The following is a 19,449-nucleotide window of genomic DNA, read 5'->3' on the forward strand; positions in this document are numbered from 1 at the left end:
GTCAGAGCAGCACTGCGGGAGAAGTACGGCACACAGCAACCGTATTGTTTCGCCTTCATTCCCGACTTCGTGATATCCCGTGCTCAGAACTGCGCATACACTCTGTACTCTGTTTACTCTCAGTTAAATATCCTCCTGCCTCCTGCTAGTGGTGGAAGGACATCATGTCCCTGCCAACGCCCCAACCCATCTCTGCGGCACACGCCATCGGCGAGCTGCTCAAATCACCCGACGACCTGCTCAAGATCGCCGCGCTCCGAAAACGGCTCGAAAAAGAAAAAGCGAGTATAAACGTCAAGCTCAAAAGCGGGGTCAAGGACCAGCTCGAGGCTACCCGAGAAGGACTGAGAAAGCTCATGGGGACGAGGAATAACGTCCAGTCCGTGAAGGACGATATGGCCAATGTGCATTTCTTGTGTCAGGACCCGGGGGCACGTGCGGGCGAGTTTGAACAGATTAGCTGGGTGCGTGGGTTTCTTCAGCTTGCGGTTCGGTGCTGACAACAACAGATGTCGGTCATACATAGAAACTTTGCCCTCACGGAGGAGATGGTTTCCAACCTCTCGGAGATGTACACCAAGCTGGCCACGCTCGAGTCCCAACTCTCGGCAGCGCGGGATGATCCGCTCGGCCCCTCGCCCCACCTCCTACCAATGCACTACCAAATCACGCAGCTCGAGGCCTTCCGGAACCAGACGCTGCATCAGGCCAAGCGGGCGAACAGCGATGCGCGCAAGACGCTTGCGAGATACTTTGAGAGGTTGAATGGGACTATTGACGCTTTTGACGACTATTTGATGCTGCTTGCGAGGAGCGTCTTGGGCTTGGTCAGAGCGGGCCAGCCGGCGGTGGTCGTCAAGTTGATCAAGATCGCTGAAGTGGAAGGGAGGGAAGACGAAAAGGTGCGATTCTGACCATATTCCCGCGTATATGCTCATAATTCTTCTTTCAGGCACTAGCGATTCGACTAGTGAAGAAGATGGCAAAGATAGACGCTGCAGCAAAGTTCAAGTCCATGCAAGCCAACGCCCGCGTGATCAAGAACTACCGCTCGAAGATTTTTACCCAAATCAGTGCATCAATCCAGGAATCCTTCACTGCCGCCTACATGCAGGATCGGGATGCGCCCGGAGCGTTCCTTGACAACTTGCAGTGGATGTATCAGGATCTTGTGCGCATTCAGGACGATGTCGTACCCCTCTTCCCGGCGGATTACGAGATCTTCGCCTACTATGTCAAGGCCTACCACAAGTCACTCAACAGCGTCCTTGTCGAGATCCTCGAGACTGGCCCAGAAGCATCCGTCCTCTTGCAACTGCACGCCTGGGTCAAAGACTACAAAACGAACATGAAAGAGCTCAGTATTCCTCAGGAGCTCATCACCCCCCCTTTACTGGATGGCAAAGAGCAAGGACTGATCGACGACTACCTCAAGCTGATCATCGGGAAGATGGACGAATGGAGCAACAACCTCATGCGTACAGAGATCCGCGATTTCTCAACGCGCGAACAGCCCCCAGAAGTCGACAGCGACGGCCTATACGGAATGCAGGGCGCCGTCATCATGTTCCAGATGGTGAACCAGCAGGCTGACCTCGCTGCCGATTCTGGCCAGGGGAGCGTACTGGCCAGCGTCGTGGGCGAGAGTAGCAGGGTTATGCGCCGCACGCAGGAACAGTGGGTCAAGCTTGTCGATCTCGAGTTTAAGAAACAGACCGATAAGCCTGATGAGGTACCGCCCGGATTGGGGGAGTACATCATCGCACTGGCCAATGACCAGATCAAGTGCGCGGACTTTGCCGAGGCCCTTTCCGCTCGCCTGGAACCGCTCGTGAGCGAGAAATATAAAGTCATCATCTCCGACCGGTTGAACGAAGCCATGGATGGCTACCTGGACGTAGCGAAGAAATCTACGCAAATGATCATCGATCTGATAATGCATGATCTCCGACCCGCGACGAAGGCGCTGTTCACTACCACCTGGTACGGTGGTGTGATGACCCAGATTGTGGAGACGATGCGGGACTACATGAACGATTACCAGCCTTACCTGAACCCGTTCATCCTCGACCTACTTGTTGATGACCTCCTGGATACCTTCCTCATGACGTACCTTACTGCTCTGCGGAGGTGCTCCAAGCTCCAGATGCCTATGGCTGCAGATCGGATACGGGACGATATAAGCGAAGTGTTCAGTCTGTTTAGCGTGTTCAAGCAGCCCAAGGAACTTGAGACGAACTTTGAAATCATCGAGCTCATTCTTGCCATGCTCACCGCTTCGAAGAAACTCGTCTTCCTCGATTTTTGGAACTTTGCTAAGAAGCATGGGCCGAATTTAGGATTTGTGGAGGCGATCATGAGGGCGAGGGACGATCTTACGCGGTCGGACGTGAGTGAGGTTATGGAGAGCATCAAGCGGAAAGTGAAGGAAGAGAAGCTTGGCGAACGTGAGTTTGTTTAACGTTGTGCCGTGCATTTTCTTACTCCCCGTAGCGGCAGAGCCGACGATCATGAACCGTATAACCGGTCAGAGTGCATTCGCCAACATTCAGAACGTGGTTGCAAACTTGAGGGTATAGTAGACGGTTTAACTCATCTCATTTGGACGCTTTCGTGTAGCGATTATGTACTTATACAATGTACCTAAACCATACAATTACTCTACTTTCGCCTTCTCTGGACCGGGGTTGACGGAACGATCGGGAAGCCGAGCGGCGATCTCGTCAATCTTTGAAAATTGGAATGGGAAGCGTGACGGGTACAAGAAAGGACGGAGGTCAAACCGGTTGTCGTCCGGACTATAAGACTCCTGTAACAATATCAGCGGAATTGGACGAACGCGGTCAGATCGTGAACGCACCGCGTGATAAGAAGGCGTCAACGTAGTCATCTTGTGACGGTTCCTCGCATATTCAAAGAAGAAGAGCTTGACCTTTTCCGCAATTCTCGTCGGGGACAGATGATCTCCCCATTCGCGAACCAGCTTCATGTAGACGCCGTACGGGCCCAAGTGCTCAACTTTGCGCAAGCGACCGAATACCGAGAGCTCGTCGTACGTCATACCCATATCGGCCTCGTCTGACTGCACATATGTCTCCGTGATCGGTTCGAGTTCTGCAGTGGGCACGGCGTCTAAGAAGCTCCCCAGGATCGGTAGTTCGAACGCGTGCTGAGCCCATCCGATGAACCTCTTCAAATCGGTCTTACTGATCGCTCCGATGGGATTGATGTCTGCCGAGGAGCAGTCGTATTTCGTTAGATAGCCACGCAAACTACCACGATATCAGCGACACAATGATACTACTCCACGCCTGAACCCACCTCTCATCAACATTGGCGCTTCCCAGCACTAGGAGCCCGCCAGAGCGTCCTCGAACGAACGGTAAAAGTTGGGCAAACATGTACGCCAGAACCATTCGCAAGCGAGCTTGGATATTTTGCAGAGCCAAATTCTCCGCATTTGATCCGCCGTGCACCTTGAATTGTGGTGTGATGCCCGTGACGAGCCCAAACAGGTTACGGACAGCACTGACAACCATGTCCATATTCAGATCGACATGATAGCTTCCAATTGCCTCTGAGAGGTCTTTCGCTCGCTTCCTTGTCTCGATGCTCGAGTTCTCGGTGCCCATGTAGCAAGTGTGGAAGATGCGCTTGCAGAATTCTCTGGGATCCGAGGGTATGTAGCTAGAATCTTCGGGCTCGCCAGCGATGCGCCGTGCATCGGCAATCACTTGCTTGTCGCCTTTTGCAGCTGATTGAGCCACGAGACGGCACATACTGTACACGATGACGGAGGTTGCGCAGCTGTCAATACCGCCACTGAGGGGTACAAAATACCCTTGCGTTCGGGAGCGACGAAGATAGTCCCATAGCCAACAAGCCGGACCCAATCTGTATCGTGTCAGTTTCGAGCAGCTTCAATCAGACGGATACTGACGCGATCTCCTCTTCAGGGACGTGATATCGTACCTCAAAGGGCCTTTCTGGTCCGAGAAGGCCATAAATGCTGAGGTCGTCTGTAGCGAGGGCCGTGGGAACCTCAATCCTCTCATACTTCGGGCTTTCAGCTGCCTGTTGGCTCCTACTGCTCCTCTTCCTATACGCCCGTACATCCTCGATATCAACCGTAGCGGTGACGACCTCAACATCATTCAAGCTGAACTGACTGCCTTGTGCCACAACTTTCCCATTCACGGCGATCATCGCGCAGCCGTCATAATAAAGCCGGTCGCCGTCACACCCTTGCTGATTGGCATACAGGTAGATGCCTCCGAGTTTTTCGGTGGCTTCCATGATGAGATCAATGCGAGTGTTCAACTTCCGCAACTCGTGGTGTGAACCCGAAGAGTTTGTGAAGATCTCGACGCCATCCAAGCCCATATCAATGTGCGGGCTGACAACAATGTCGGCAATGATTAAGGATATCTAGACTGAACGCACCTTGAGGGCGTGAAAAGCTCCTCGCATAGCTCGACCCCGACGCAAGTATCCCAAGTGCTGATAACCGCATCGCCGAAGGGAACAGTGGTCTGCGGATGGCATGAGTATATGATAACAAACATCAATTTCGAAGATCACCTGTTTAGTAATATGCTTGATCATCCTAGGTAACCAAAACTCTTCCGTCTGCCGAAACTTCTTCCACGGGGTGAAGTATCTCAACTCGCGATAGTTCCCATCATTTGCGAGCCACATCTTGGGCCGGATGAGGAGCACTTTCTGATTATAGATGATTACCCGGCAATTGTAGTTCACATTTTTGTGCACCACGGGCATGCCGATGTCGCATAGGATATCTTGAGTGACATCGGAGGTCAGCAACTTGGCAAGAATCTCCCACGAATGCAGAACGGTATCCCCTGCATGGAGCGATCAGCCTCGAATCTCGTTGGAAAACTATCGGCGAACCCTCAAGAAAGTGGTCTAAACATCCGTACCCTCTGTCCACTGATAAGAAAGTGGTCCACAAAATGGACAGCACCACGTACGGAATCTCTAGCTCTGGCCCTACACGCAACGTGGCACCCTTCTCCTTGGCGAGGACGATACTAGCAAGTATGCGCTCGTAGTTACCCTTCACAGACCCACATTATTATCAAGAAGCCAATTTGGAGGTTGGTGAACATACCTGAAAGTCTAAAGCCCACTGATTCAACGAGCTACCCCTGGAGTCAGCACGCGACCGTCTGTGCCGCAACGCTGCCTACCAACTGCATGTAGGTTAGTAATTGTTCGTGACATCCATGAACAACACTCACGTAGCAACAGTAATGTGGTGTCCCATCTCGAAGAGACGAAGTCAAAGGGATACGCTCAATGACTAGTGACAAGAGTCCAGAAAACGAAAGCGTTGGCTGAGGTTGCTCTTGCTTGGTACGGTTGAAAGAGGCGCCGTAATTCGAGGGTCCTCCACACCAGTGTAACATCTCCGAGGCGTAATGGAACTCATGGGTCGATAACTGATGACGAACAAATACTATCACAATGATGAATTGAATTGAGAAACTATGTGATATAATAATACACAATGGATCACGGAATCCAAAGATAGGTATATCGAAATAGATCTAAGCGAATGTGTTCAACGTGTTCGCCGTTGTGGGCGTGGGACCAAGCTCAATTGGTAAGGGTTGATAACCTCTCCTTACTCTGGTGCGTACACCGCCTTCGATCGCATCCCAAGCAGAGCTCATAACTATCCGTGCATCCTCTTTCCAACCTTCTTTGGGTGTCGGTTCGCCTGGCATGACGCTGCTTGCTGGTCTGCGCCATAACCGAAGGGATAGAGAACTGGTGACAACAGACACAGACGAGAATGCCATTGCGGCACCAGCCATCATGGGGTGAAGATGGATACCCCAAGGTAGGAAGATGCCCATTGCAAGCGGGATACCGAGAACATTGTATATGCAGGCCCAGACAAGGTTGCGACGGATGACGGAGAAAATTGAACGGGATAGATGGAGGGCCGCAACAACGTCGAGCAAATCGGACCGCATCAGTACGATGTCTGCTGCTTCAATCGCTACTGATGTCCCTGAGGAAAGGGCGATGCCAACAGAAGCAGCAACCAGAGCGGGTGAATCGTTGATACCATCACCAACCTGATTCTCAGTTAGTAAGAGGCAGTGAACGAGCAATAGAATATTCTTACCATAGCCACACCTCCGCGGTCCTTCTCCATCAGTTCTGCGATCAACTTTGCCTTGCCCTTAGGGCTGACCCGTGACCACACGCCCTCCGGTGGGATGCCAATCTCTTTTGCGAGAGCCTTTGCCGTTGTGTCGGAGTCGCCAGTCATCATGTTCACTTCGATACCCATTGCTTGCAGAGCTCGAATTGCAGGCGCTGCCGATGGTTTTGGCTCATCCGAGAGGGAGAAGGCGAGCGCTACGTGCGCGGTTCCACGATCTTGTGCCAGCGAAACGAATATAACTGTTCTTCCAAGGAATGATTCAGACTCCTCGAAGGCACTGAGCGCATTGGGCACGAAAGCAATGTCCTTGCTGACGAAAGCAGAGCTCCCAATGTGAATGGTCAAGCCATGCTTGCCACTGGATCCAGCCTTTGCACCGACAAAATGGTCTTCCACGGTAACCCGAGCTCGAATACCTTCCCCAGGGACGCCTTCAAAGGATTCAAGATGAATATCCGGCCCGTAGATGCCGGCTTGGATTAGCACTTGCTTCGCATATGCCGCTACCGCACGAGCTAGCGGATGCTCCGACCTCGTCTCAGCTGCACCAACGATCCCAAGCACGATCGCCTTGCTTGTTAGTCCATCTGCGCTCATCGCTTCCAGACTAGCAATGCTAGGCTGAAGCACCTCAGTTTTCTCGCTCGGCACCAATTCGTCCGCAGCGCTGGCCCAGCACAGGTTAGCGACGCTGAGCTTGCCTTGAGTAATCGTGCCCGTCTTGTCGAAGACGATCCTGCGAATGTGGCGGCTCGCCTCAAGCGGCCCGCCGCCCTTGATCAAGATGCCGTTCTGGGCGCCTACCCCGGTGCCGACCATGATTGCCGTCGGTGTGCTCAGGCCGAGTGCACAAGGGCAGGCGACAACAACGACGGAGATGCAAAGCTTGAGACAAACTGCGAGGCGCGATGCACCAGGCATGCGGAACACGTGCGGGAGCTCGGCCATATCGACAATATGGGAAACGATCATCCATGCTGAGAAGGTGATCACAGCGAGGGTGATGACGGTTGGTACAAAGTATCCCGCTACGCGGTCCGCGAATGCTTGGATAGGCGCCTTGTTCGTCTGCGCTTCCTCGACGAGTTTAACGATCTGGCTCAGCGCCGTGTCCTTGCCAGCCCGAGTTACGACCATGTCGAACGTGCCGAGACCGTTGACCGTTCCACCAATGACGGAGTCACCCGTTTGCTTGTGGACGGGCACGGGTTCGCCAGTCACAGCGCTCTCATCTACGCTGCTCGTCCCGCGCACGACTGTCCCGTCTGCAGGCACCTTATCACCAGGAACGAGCTTGACGGTGTCCCCAACTTGAACGAGTTCGGTTGCTATGCGCTTTTCCTGAGTACATGCAGGTGCGTCAGTGTAGATCGTTGCCATGCTAGGAGCGAGTGCCATGAGATCGGTTAGGGCGGCCGATGTCTTGCCCTTAGCCATGTTCTCGAGATATCGACCAAGGGAAACAAATGTAATAAGCATACTGGAGGTGTCGAAAAATACCGCTGGGTGATATCCCGCGGTGGTGCTGAACATCGCGGCAAGCATCGCCAGCACAGAATAGATGAACGCTGCACTCGTGCCTAGCACAACGAGCACGTCCATTGTAGCACTGCCGTGGCGGACCGCCTTCCATGCATTGCGATAAAATCGTTGAGCAAGGAAGCATTGTACGGGAATAGTGAGGACAAGACATATGACATCGCCGAGGAAAATACCACGCAGGAGTTGATAGTTGACGACCAGTTCAAAAATCGGCAGCATCGGGCAAACCATGCTTAGGAGGAAAACAGGGATTGCAAAGTAGAAACTGCGCCAGAACCGTTCGCGCCATTCCTGGATCTCCTTCGTACGCGTCAAAGACCGTATTTGTGTTGCATCGTCCTCCACGCTTAGGATTGTATCGAACCCGAGTTCTTCAACCCGTTCGACGAGGTTGCGCGGGCCGAGCAGGGTCCGATCGAACACCACTGTGCACGTCTCGGTTGCTAGGGAGACGGAGCAGCTGGATACGCCGGGAAGGGCAAGCAGTTCTCGTTCGACTGTTGATGTGCAGGAGGAGCAGGTCATCCCGTAAATGCGGAGGGTGATCGTGTCGGAGGCGACTGGAGGGATCCAAGTAGCATCAAAACCAATGTCGGAGATTTCCTGCAGGAGAGTTAGTCATGACACAACCAGTGTTAGTGAAGCACGTACATTGACAATCTTGTCAACATCCCACTTATCTGGGTCATATTCCACCACGGCTCTCTCGGCAAGCAGAGCGACGGTAATACTGTGTATCCCATCCTGCCTCCTCATCATACTCTCGATGCTCTCCACACAGGCACCACAAGTCATGCCCTCGACTTTAAGCTCACACTTGCCGTAGTCCATCTCGTCCAACGGGTTAGGTTGCCCAGGCGCGGGCGTTGGCGGAAGTCCCTTCATCGGTGTGCTGGGTGTGCGCAGGGACGTGTCTCGCGATCCTGGGAAGAGGGAAGTGACAAGATTCGCTAATACAGCCATGTTGGAATATATCCTATGTCGGCTAGCGTAACGAGCAGTCGGAGGTAGCGGATATTCAAGTGACACTGACTGGATCGGCCAATAGACCCGATATAGGAGGTGTATGGAAGACGGAATGATGCGGGGAAGGAACGAGAAACGAGTTGATGGCGTGGGTGGGCTGATAGAGGGGTTCTGTTCCGTGCGCGTCGAAGGGTGCTGTGTGGCGAGCCAGTCAGCCAAACACAGCGTGTTCTCTTTCGTTCCAGCGAAATACTCCTGAGACTGTACCGTCAAGAGTGAAAGGATGTAAAAGGAGCCACGTCTCAAGGAGAGGGATTAATCACCCACTCGGGGGGAAAGGGAATGAGGTGATTGTGCTAATAAATCGTCGCCAGAGCGGTGCACATGTAACGGGCAACGGAAGCAACATCTCGGGCGCTCGTTCCGCGGGGTGGCTGAGTAAACACATGCATCAGCTCCCGAGATAAGATATGATTTGTTCGTTCTTCCCCCTTCCGTGCCTGCCCTGCCGATCGGCTTCCCCACCCCGTCCTTCTAAAATTTGCAAGAAAGGTACTGATGTTCCCGTTGATTATCTCCTTAAATTCCCTCGAGCCGATGGACCCATGAGGGACCGGTTTCTCTTGCCCCGAAAGGCCGATGTCAAGAACGACACGGATTCGGTAGATCATCCACCATCTTCATCACTTCATTCCAGCAGATCACATGCATCAGGTACCTGAGACGAACAATCTCATATGCATACCTTCCAAATCATCACTTCATGCTGTTCAAAAAGGAGACATCTACAAAACTCCTGCAGTCTCGACTAAAGCGCCTTCCGCTGTTGTAGAATCGTGCTCTGGACCTTCTCTGGACCTTCTCTGGACCTTCTCTCATTGGCACGGACTCTAGGAGTGTTGATGCCCAGCGCCCTCCAGCAGCGGCTCTGGTTTGGATCAAGATCTGATTCTGCACTGACTATGTTCTGGCTTGGCATTCCATGCTATTTCCCAGGGCCGTCGGATCATATTGGCGGCTGTTTTGGGAATGCGACCGTACTCTTGCTGCCCGTAGAGCAGCGTTCTTCGCAGTAGATCATGGCTCACTTCACATGTGTCTGTGGCTCACCTGACCCAACCTGAGCTATTTCGTAACAAGTCAGAGGTCAAACAAGACTCGTCGTATACCCCCCTGTTCGGAAGCCTAGGTGACATGACATAGCAACCTTCTGCACGATGATCGGCCTTGTCATCTCTTTCCTCCGTGTTGCTTTCACCTGTGCCTTTAGTCTGGGACATAGAGGGAGGACTTCTGTGCACAAGCTGGAAGATAGTCGGCGTTCTGCAAATCTGGAGGCTATCTGACTGGGGCGTTGATATCTGCTTGCTTTGCATCTCATGCCATAAAACCCTCAACGCTGAGCTCCGCCAAGCTGGACTGCATACGTTGTGCAACCGTATCCTATCGGGATACTTCTGCCTTTAAGACTGAGATATTGTGATTGTCTAAGACATGTTTTCTTTGGCAAGAGGCCAGACAAGTTCAAAGATGCCGGCAATGACGTAGGTCTGCATGTTCGAGAGGAGGGTTTTCTGTGGTATGATGTCCGGTGCTCAAACACTTGGGCGATGAGTAGCTGACTGTGTTTATCAGACCTCGGTGCTGTCGTCAGAATCCGATGAACGCTATATCCTCTGTCACCACTTCTGAATAATCCCAGACGGAGGTATCTGCGTCCCTGGTTTTCATCAATCCTGTGCAATGCGGTTAATATCCCCCAACTTTAGTGTCTACTGATGGTTACAGGCGCTGTCAAGCTCCATAGCCCTCGTTTGGGCCTGGCTCACAGCTTTGGTGATCGGGTAATACCGATAGGGTCTAGAAAGGAGGAATACGCGGCTATGTATACTATTTCACTTCCAATTACCATGGAGGCACAAAGTCTTGCCTGTATCTCTCCCTGGTCATATCTTATTGTACAATCATTATGGACGGTTCCAGGCCCACACCGGTGAGCTACATGCATTCGTAATGTATACCATGTCTTACTCCGTCCATTAGCGCACAAGCCATTCAGCTGATTACCCAAACGTCTTGAGGACGCTTGAGCCACGGACATCGGCGCCTAATGTGCGTGACTTGGATAACTGTTTTCAAGGTTCGCTAACTTGGTTTATAGTTGCGCCGCATCTTCCCTCTTCTACGAAATCGCGTCCTCACTGCAATGCGGGAGTTAACTTTTTATAGCGCGGAAAATCGAGCAATGATCTTGCGAGTCCTTCTGTACCCACATCTAGGCATTGGAGCTCTTTTGACTTTTCGCTTTCGGGGCAATGGCGAAGATCATCCGGAGACCATATTCTGCCGCCTCCGCCCCCATTAAGCCAGCAGAGAATAGATGGGCCTACAGTATTTCAAACGACCGCTGCAGTACCGCTCACCTCGGAGCCCGAATCCGCCATTCAAACCGACCTTGGCAAGCTCCTAAGGGATCTTTCTGTACCTGTTGTTATGGCCTCCAGGATGGACGAATTTCCTCTCTCCCGTCACGCTTTTACCGACGTATCCCGTGGTACTATGCTCCCCAATAATCAGCCCGTCGCATTGAAGGTCCGTCGTATGCATGTATCTGGCAAAGACATCCATGTGTTACAGAAAGTCAGTCCGGCCAATAACCACTTGCCGCATGCTGACAGATGAACCCCCTCAGGTTGTCGTGCGAGAAGTGTCCATATGGGCTAGACTTCATGATAAGAATGTGCTGCCTCTTCTTGGTGTCCTAATCCAACATGACGGCAGCAACCTCTGGCTAGTGTCTCCATTGATGGAAAACGGGGACGTCAAGCGGTATCTCAAAAACAATCCGAGTATTAGTCGATTCCCCCTGGCAAGTCGCAGTTCTGCACTCAACTCTGCTCTAATTCATCGACACATGACAGGCCATGGGTGTCACCTACGGAGTTGCCTATCTGCATGATAATGGTATCGTGCACGGTGATCTCAGGGCAGTACGTCGGAGTGTGATTGTGTCCATTCTTCTCTCATGTTCACAACAGGACAACATTCTTGTCGCCTGCGATGGTCAACCCCAGCTGGCGAATTTTGGCCTGTCTGTCGTTGTTGATGATGTTCTGCCTGAGCAAACTACCTCAACGATGTTTGCGGGCTCTGTTCGATGGATGCCCCCGGAACGAATTCAACCTTCCAAATTTGGTTTGACCGAAGTTTCCTGTCGCACGTTCGCGAGCGATATCCATTCCCTTGGCATGACCCTCTGGGAGGTGTGTAAGATGAGACCGCCATGTTTCGAGGATGACTCAAATTATTCAGATGTTTGCCTTGAGACTACCGTATCACGACGAAGAGACTAACCTGAATATTCGAAGAGCCATCATTGCAGGGAAAAGGCCCTCTCATCCGGGTAAACAGGCGGTTTCGATTGGCTTAACTTCCGAGCTATGGGCGTTCATTCAGAAATGTTGGGTCGAGGAACCAGATCAACGACCCGTGCTCGTGGAGGAACTTAATGATGTGGACAACTGGCTGTCAAATGCAAAATATGGGCTGGCGACGTCCAGCTTACAGGAGGCTTCTCTGAGCCCATCAGATCCTGAAGAGGCCGTAAGCGGTGCGCTATGCATGCTTTTTCATTGGAGCTCTTGAGCTAAGATCATTACAAGACACATCTGTTCAACGAACAATAAGGGTGTCACCAAAGAAAATCTCATCCTGGAGTTTATGGAAGCCGTTTCGTCGACGCGCACTATCACAGCCAACCAGCGAGCGACCGGATGTTCTTGATGCTCGTTCCCGAGAGGGCACTTCAGACGGATTAATGACAGCACCGGGCAGAATATCCGAATGGCACGCACCGCCGGAAAACACTGGGATAACCCAGGAATTTGGCAATGCAATGTGTCAGTTGCCTTTGATTCCTGGATTTGACATCCCCAACACCAAGATTTCGGACACCTCTCACAATCAGCAACTGTCTGGGACGCAGACATCTCCAGAAAAGAAGCCACTGATCCGAGTTGTGGGAAGCAAAGCCAGTCTTGTCGAGACGTCCCTCTCACCACTGGGAACTCCAAGGTCAGAGAACAGTGATCCATGGTTTGTCGATCTGGTTGGAGCTATCAAGGCACCTGTGATTCAAGCAATGCGACTGGATAACGAGCACATAGGAAAAGGCGGATTTGCCCTTGTGTATAAAGGATCGGCGGTTGTGAAGCTCGTTGCCATGAAGGCATTTAGCATGAACAGAGATCGCGACGCAACAGCACAATTGACCAAGGTGTGTATGAAGAATCTCCCTTAGCGAAGACCACCTTTACCCATGCTCGTGCAGTATATTGTAAGAGAAGCAAATGTTTGGTTCGGCTTAGCACACCCGAATGTTCTCCCCTTGTACGGTGTATCCGTCGATGCTGAGCGCCGTGGTATTTCCTTGATACTCCCATGGATCGAAAATGGAGATCTGACAATGTACTTGAAGAATTGTCCAGATCCAGATCACTTGAAATTGGTAGGGTGACAGAGTACGCCCTCGTCATTCAGAGCTGACGGGTTACCCCAAGGCACGCGGCGTCATTCGTGGAGTGAAGTACCTTCATTCACAGGACGTGATTCACGGAGATATTAAAGGGGTATGTGCGATCATGCTTGAACACTTCCCAACCCGTTCAGTCAAGTGACATTTCATCAGAGCAACGTGTTAGTCGACGGTCGGGGCACTCCCCTCTTGACGGACTTTGGCCTTTCAAGGCTTCCTGAGGATCTGTTGAATGTGGGAGATACGACGACTAGCTTCGGCTTCGGCGCCTTGCGCTGGATGGCGCAAGAACGTCTTGATCCCACGTCCTATGGGTTGTCCACAAGAACATCCTACAGCCGAGCCGCGGACGTATATGCGCTTGGTATGACATTGTTTGAGGTTCGACTTATTCCTCAATCAAGTATATCTAAAATTCTAACTATCCCTAGGTTTTTACTGGTCCTGTGCCGTTTTACGATTCTCCCGAGCTCTTTGTTCTCCGAGAAGTCCCCAATGGTCTCAGACCGACCCATCCAGGACCTGATGCTACCGCAAAGGGCCTCAATTCTCAGCTTTGGGAATTTATGTTGGCTTGTTGGGACCGCGATCCCGGAAGAAGGCCGATTTTAAGCATGATCCTGGAAATGGACATGTTCGAGCCTCCGGTACAGTCTAAATTGCATCGACTACGTAAAGCTTACTTGGCTGTGTTTGCATCCCGAGCGGGGTCTTTCCAATGATAAGGAAGAAGAATACGAGGAACTACCGAGGGTCACAGTGTCATTATAGGTATGTCGGCGAACAATATTTTCGGTGAGAACGTGGCGATGGGTGATGGTGCCCGTTTCGGACAGAAGGCAGGCTGGGGTATCTCTTATACCATTATGGACACCTTCCAGGCTTGGCCATATGTACCTGTTCAGTGACTTTGTTATTAGAGTATTTCGGTGCTATGCCGTCATTAGCGCCATCATGTATTAAGCAGAGCTTTCACCACTTCGGTTTTTCAGACACCATTCTGGGTTCAGGTTTAATTTTAGTCAGGTTAGGGTTAGGGTTCCGACGCCAGGGTTCAGACCTGAGAGATGTTCGCGTCATCTGTAAACATCGTCGTGTACCACCAGCATCCACGATGCCCAAGCGTCCTTCGTCCCCTTCCCCTTCCCCTCCTCCCAAAATCAGGCGGTCACAAAGACCCGAGCCATCCACCAGCACTGGCACCGGCACCAGCGCCGCTCTTACCTGCACTCTTCCCCCAACCTGCCACCGTCATCCAGCTGTCCTCGAAGACGCACAGGCCCTCGAGCGACACTATCGAACATATCACACCCATGTATGCCAGGAACGAAAATGCCTAGCTGTGTTTCCGGATGACAGGCTATTGGAACTGGTGCGTGCATCTCCATCACCGTTTCTGTAGGAACGTGGATGCTGACTGTTCAGCGTTGGTAAAGCACTTTGCAGAATGTCATGACCCGATTTTCGCGATCCGTAAGGAACGAGGGGAGAAAACGGTAAGTTCCTAATCCATTTCTGTGTATAAGAGGATTCCTAGCTCACAACAGTTCACAGTTTGCCTGTTTCATCCCCACCTGCCCCCGAACCTTCCTCATTCCTGCCAAGCGCCGGCTCCACCTAATAGACGCCCACCACTACCCCAAAGAATACTTCTTCGCAATTACAAACAAGGGTATTGGCGGTCTCTTACAGAAGTGGGGTGAAGGCGTGAGCTTGGTTAGACCGGAGTGGAAACCACGGCTGCCGCAGATGGATGGAGTGGAAGGCCAAGAGCTGGCAGGCATAGAGTTAGAGCCGCCTCCTACTCCTATAACTTCAACTCTTTCACACGGTGGTGCACCGAATGACACAAGTCTCCAGCAATCGAAAAACGGCCTGGGACTCAGTTTCCTATCAGCTGATAGTAACGCGAGGGAGTCTACCATGACTAACTCTGGCGCTGGTGCAACTGGTGACTCACAGCCGCTAGGATGGTCATTTCCTCAACCCAGGTCACCTCCTTTGCAGCATACATTGAAGCCATCTGGCCCAGCATCGTCTGGCAGAAAACCGCTCATCCAGAAGTCCGTGTCAGACAACACCCCTTCCAAGATGGATTCCTCAATGGACGACCTTACCTCAGTCTTGTCCTCCGTCTCTCTCGTTCCACGAACCATCCGATTCGGAAGAGGAGGAGCGAAGGCGGGGTTCCAGAGACCTCCGGGATGGAAGAAGGCGAATGCTGGGACGCATGACCCTGGAGAGAGTACGATGCCGGTTGATTCGGGGGCCTGATTTACTACAATGTATGACCCACATCAATGCATTGTATTCATTGTGCCAATTCTGACCGTCATTTTCGGCTTGCACAGGCCTGGCTGCGGTCTCCACGCTACTGCATCATGTGCAGCTCCGTGGCACCTGGCGAGATTCCATTGAATGAACAGTCTTTATTCCGAAGCGAACGGCTATCGCACTCCTGGACCACACCAACATTCGGTCCTCCAACTGTCGGCGCATGAACGGGTCGACAAATCGCATATATGCCTACATTCTTCTTGCACATTTCACCGGTGACTTAACATCACTCCTCTGGCGTCCATGTCCTGTATTGCACGTTCCAGGGTCCAACATCCTGTGAGCTTCTGTTGCTTCCAACCGTCTCTTCTTGCCGTGCTCATCGGCCTTTGAGGACTAGACCAGCATCGCCCCGTTTCCATGCACAAGGTTGCTCCGAAGTGTGGGAACTGTCCTGCCGACAAGCTGTCGCCGTCTCTTGCACGGAAACGTACCCGCACCAGTAGTAGTTGGGGGTGGAAGAAAACTAGGAAGTGTCCGATGGGGCGGCCGTTGGGTGAGGCAAAGGCCCGCCCTTCAACAGCCAGACGCAGGTGTGAAGCCTCCAGGCATGACCATGGCATCTGCAGCTGACTGCGTCACATCAGACTGCCCTGCGTTGTTGCCATCGGGAGGAGGCGACAAGAGTTGACCAGTGTTTGTTCTAGAGGGCCGGAAGAACCAGTTCTTGAAGGCAGCCACACGCCGGCGGTTGAGTTCTCTGCGCGCTGCATGCATGCTGTGTACAACCTCATCGGTTTCGGTGGTGATGACACTGATGTAGTCTTGTGCCGTCATAGCAGGGGCAACATCACAAGGCAGAATGTTGCCACTGACATCCATGTAAGGTCCGGTATATTGGGTCGATCGAATGCCGTTGGGACCGTGATAAGCAGAGGAAATGTGGGTTTGTGCGGGAATGATGGCTGATCCGGTGTACTTCCTTGTGCGGATGCCTTTGGGGCCGTGATAGGCAGATTTCCTGCCAAGATCCAGTTCAGGAGCAACATTGAGAGTGGTCTGCTTGTCACTCCCAACGTCATTGATGAGGTCATCAGCCAGAGCTGCTCTTGCCATATCACAAACAGGTGCATCGGAAAGGGTGTCAGGCAGGCCAGGTTGTGGAGATTCGGGAGGAGAAGGTGGCGAAGGGACTGTAACATATCGTGCTCTCGTCAGTGGCTGAAGGATAAGTAAGTGGGAGAAATGAGACTTACCCGCTTCAATGCACGCTATATCTTCCATTTCGTAATCAATTGGCTTGTCGTGAACAAGAGGCATGACCTGCCACACTGTAAGGTGAAGATCTTCGAACAAAAGCTGGCTGACTTACCGTCGATTTTATCGATAGCAACTGGATGCTGCCTTGAGGGGTTTAAATCCGTTGTATGAGCAATACAGAAAAGGTTTGTCAAAGCAGCAAGGGCAAAATATATGTAACTTTCGATGGATGTGGACGTGTTGATGTGAGCGGAAGGAGGAGAATCAGTTCTCGGGGGAACATTCGGCTCCGGCGTCAGTCTGTTTGAATGAGCAACCTCCTTCAGCAGCCGACCAAGATCGATGCCTCAGCGTGCCACCGGCTGGACCGGAATGGAGCTGCTCTTCCCTGACTGTGTATTTCTCTTTCTGATGGGCACGAGTTGGCAAGGTATAAATACGTCGGTGTGAGACGAGGCACCGTCCACATGTCTCGCCCTTCGACATTATCACCAACCATGATTTATCCTGTCGTTTCTGTGCTGGTGCTCTCTCTTTCTTTCCAGGGAGTGCTGGGCCAAGTATGCAGGGTAGGTATACACCTCTACAACGAAGTCTTTTATTTGAAACTGGAATTGACAGACTAGTGCCGATTGTACGCGTGGTGATGGCAACTGTGTTGATATTGGCCCCAATGGAGAGGGTGGGTGTATGTACGGTACGTCATTCCCCGCTCTCCACAGCCTTGAGTCGTAATAACATGCTCGCAGGTGAATGTTACGCTGGGGTAGGTCGTTTGTCCCAGAATCGGAGGGACCAACGCTTAATGGTCGCAGTTCTATGAAGCAGGCGCTTACACCTGCGGCGTATGCCCCGCTGTAAGTGTATTTTATCCACAGCTTTCGAATGTAGCATGATTGACCAGTCTGCAGGGCACTACAAGTGATCCCAACAGCGGCGACCCTACGTCTCCCCCAGATGCTCAGTGCTACCTTCCTTGCGCTGACGGCGTACGTTCATCATCCTTCACTTCACTTCATTATTGACCCTTCTACAGACGAAGTGCTTCACCCCGTACAGTGGGACCGCGGCATGCACTGGCTCGCCGTCTACCTGCGTGCAGACCTGCAACACCGCTGGCTACGTGGTGAATGAGGGCAATGGACCGTACGCGTACTGCGCCGCTCCCCCGTCTTCGCCTAGCAAGAGGGCGAATCAGGCTAGGGCCGGTCGTTTTCAAGCACGCACCCCCTGGTAAGAGGTTTCAGAGTGTGATAATCGGGTTATCCGTTGCTAGAAGGCTCGAACGGACTCGTGGAACTTTGATCATCGTGTTGTTTGTCACGGAGTGACATTATTTTAATTTGATAAATCACTTTCTAACAACATTGTTTCATCCTGACGAGATCATTACATCATGCCGTATTACCCATTACATCAAAGACGATTTCATGAAAAAAAGAAAGGAGAAACGAATCATAAGAGCGCAGCCTCGTTCGCGGGCAACATGTCCATCAGATATCGTTGCCACGTCTTGGTATGCTTCTCCTTTGTGTGGGCCGGGGGATGGGCATCGGATGATTTGGTATTGGTCTGTGCCTGAGGCTCAGCGGTGGGCTCCTGCGTAGCACTGGTAAGACAGGCGTCGGGAAGGGTGTGGAGGATGCGTACCTGGACTGGTACTGGCACAGTGCGACGAAGGTGGGGAAGGTGGAACCGCGAAGCCATCGATTTGATAGAAGGGATGACAGACGAAGCTGGGATGACTATTGCACTACGGGTGAGTGTGGGTGATTGTTGGTCAAAGGCGCTTATGGTTATGATGACCCATTTCAGGAGTGAGTTTTATACGAAAACAGCGCTTCTTTTCTCAATTCAGCACTGGTTCCTGGAAATCGGAACAGCTCTCAAACGGATCTTACCCTCCTCGGCGGTCCTTTCCACTATTCGGGACCGCAAACATACATTCGTATATTCAGCGGGGGGCGTCAAATGTGGAAAGATAACCCCAACGCCGATTGTCATTTCTTGAGACGCGGTCGCTTCCGAAGGGGAGGTCCGTTGGACGCGGATTTCTCCGAGAGGGTCCATCGGCCTTTCGCATTCGGCTCCGACCATTATCTGCTGCACTGATTGTGTTGAGTTGGCAGCTTAGCTTGGCAATCGGAATTTACTTGCTTTCTACACGAGGACTCTGATGCAACATGGCCAGAGATATGTGAAGATATAGCCGGATCTTGTCTCTTATGATGAGACTGTGGAACTACTGAAATATCAATGGTCAATCAAAGGTGACTCTATGCACACACAATGATCATCACTGTCAATGAGCAGAGACATATCATTGCCAATGGAGCACTTCTCATTGACAGAACTTGCATTGCTGTGATCCGCAAGAGTACACACCTGACATTGCTGTATGCTGATGTGGTCCTCATTGATTGTACCGGAAAAGTCATCATACCAGGCTTGGTCAACATGCTGATCTGACCCAAAAGGTGTCTGATATATTGGGTGTCTGAATATGTCAGTCTGATGGGTGGTGTGCAAGAACTTGCTAGGGGAAGAGGGGAGAGATGGGGAAAATTGGTAGAAGTGCCAGAGTCAGCCTGTGTCAGGGCACCAGCTCATTGCTTGGTCAAGAGACATGACTAAGCCTTTATGACATGGAAGTAGCTGGTATACCTTGGCA

The 19,449-nt window shown here is 51.9% G+C and overlaps 8 protein-coding genes across 8 annotated transcripts; 5 read left to right on the forward strand and 3 right to left on the reverse strand.

Moving 5' to 3' along the window:
* Positions 1-33: 33 nt before the first annotated feature.
* On the forward strand, positions 34-2,579 carry DACRYDRAFT_77423 (exocyst complex component Sec6; the record flags this gene model as incomplete). Its single annotated transcript, XM_040776270.1, has 4 exons — positions 34-464; positions 510-902; positions 953-2,447; positions 2,494-2,579. Exons 1-4 carry the CDS (start codon positions 165-167, stop codon positions 2,577-2,579), a joined length of 2,274 nt encoding a protein of 757 aa, XP_040630599.1. The 5' UTR covers positions 34-164.
* A 77-nt stretch (positions 2,580-2,656) lies between these two features.
* On the reverse strand, positions 2,657-5,287 carry DACRYDRAFT_87892 (glutamine-dependent NAD synthetase with GAT domain-containing protein; the record flags this gene model as incomplete). The annotated part of the gene is made up of 10 exons (XM_040776829.1): positions 2,657-2,809; positions 2,861-3,272; positions 3,322-3,894; positions 3,941-4,396; positions 4,444-4,532; positions 4,582-4,862; positions 4,912-4,943; positions 4,992-5,077; positions 5,132-5,162; positions 5,262-5,287. 10 exons carry the CDS (start codon positions 5,285-5,287, stop codon positions 2,657-2,659), a joined length of 2,139 nt encoding a protein of 712 aa, XP_040630600.1.
* A 283-nt stretch (positions 5,288-5,570) lies between these two features.
* Positions 5,571-8,572, reverse strand: DACRYDRAFT_49687 (copper transporting p-type ATPase-like protein; the record flags this gene model as incomplete). Its single annotated transcript, XM_040774928.1, has 3 exons — positions 5,571-6,107; positions 6,158-8,344; positions 8,393-8,572. The coding sequence occupies 3 exons, from the start codon at positions 8,570-8,572 to the stop codon at positions 5,571-5,573; spliced, it is 2,904 nt and encodes a 967-aa protein (XP_040630601.1).
* A 3,059-nt stretch (positions 8,573-11,631) lies between these two features.
* DACRYDRAFT_49686 (kinase-like protein) lies at positions 11,632-12,352 on the forward strand (the record flags this gene model as incomplete). The annotated part of the gene is made up of 2 exons (XM_040774927.1): positions 11,632-11,970; positions 12,020-12,352. 2 exons carry the CDS (start codon positions 11,632-11,634, stop codon positions 12,350-12,352), a joined length of 672 nt encoding a protein of 223 aa, XP_040630602.1.
* Positions 12,353-13,025: 673 nt separating this feature from the next.
* DACRYDRAFT_77433 (kinase-like protein) lies at positions 13,026-14,217 on the forward strand (the record flags this gene model as incomplete). Its single annotated transcript, XM_040776271.1, has 4 exons — positions 13,026-13,214; positions 13,267-13,335; positions 13,395-13,622; positions 13,673-14,217. The coding sequence occupies 4 exons, from the start codon at positions 13,026-13,028 to the stop codon at positions 13,961-13,963; spliced, it is 777 nt and encodes a 258-aa protein (XP_040630603.1). The 3' UTR covers positions 13,964-14,217.
* Positions 14,218-14,355: 138 nt separating this feature from the next.
* On the forward strand, positions 14,356-15,515 carry DACRYDRAFT_14748 (uncharacterized protein; the record flags this gene model as incomplete). Its single annotated transcript, XM_040771053.1, has 3 exons — positions 14,356-14,613; positions 14,678-14,737; positions 14,796-15,515. 3 exons carry the CDS (start codon positions 14,356-14,358, stop codon positions 15,513-15,515), a joined length of 1,038 nt encoding a protein of 345 aa, XP_040630604.1.
* A 579-nt stretch (positions 15,516-16,094) lies between these two features.
* Positions 16,095-17,153, reverse strand: DACRYDRAFT_99262 (uncharacterized protein; the record flags this gene model as incomplete). Its single annotated transcript, XM_040777581.1, has 3 exons — positions 16,891-17,153; positions 16,775-16,841; positions 16,095-16,711 (listed from the first exon to the last, which is right to left on the reverse strand). Exons 2-3 carry the CDS (start codon positions 16,836-16,838, stop codon positions 16,095-16,097), a joined length of 681 nt encoding a protein of 226 aa, XP_040630605.1. The 5' UTR covers positions 16,839-16,841; positions 16,891-17,153.
* DACRYDRAFT_21196 (uncharacterized protein) lies at positions 17,146-18,341 on the forward strand. The gene is made up of 6 exons (XM_040772283.1): positions 17,146-17,347; positions 17,400-17,475; positions 17,528-17,544; positions 17,594-17,635; positions 17,690-17,767; positions 17,815-18,341. Exons 1-6 carry the CDS (start codon positions 17,276-17,278, stop codon positions 18,013-18,015), a joined length of 486 nt encoding a protein of 161 aa, XP_040630606.1. The 5' UTR covers positions 17,146-17,275; the 3' UTR covers positions 18,016-18,341.
* Positions 18,342-19,449: the final 1,108 nt, after the last annotated feature.

This window comes from Dacryopinax primogenitus, assembly GCF_000292625.1.
Source record: "Dacryopinax primogenitus strain DJM-731 SS1 chromosome Unknown DACRYscaffold_5, whole genome shotgun sequence".
Taxonomy (NCBI): Eukaryota; Fungi; Basidiomycota; class Dacrymycetes; order Dacrymycetales; family Dacrymycetaceae; genus Dacryopinax; species Dacryopinax primogenitus.

Bases quoted from the DNA above. Each gene is read 5' to 3' on its own strand.
- DACRYDRAFT_21196 (XM_040772283.1), top strand. From the start codon at position 17,276: ATGATTTATCCTGTCGTTTCTGTGCTGGTGCTCTCTCTTTCTTTCCAG. The intron at 17,348-17,399 runs GTAGGTATACAC...TGGAATTGACAG, and splicing joins TGCTGGGCCAAGTATGCAGG to ACTAGTGCCGATTGTACGCG. The intron at 17,768-17,814 runs GTACGTTCATCA...ACCCTTCTACAG, and splicing joins ACCTTCCTTGCGCTGACGGC to ACGAAGTGCTTCACCCCGTA.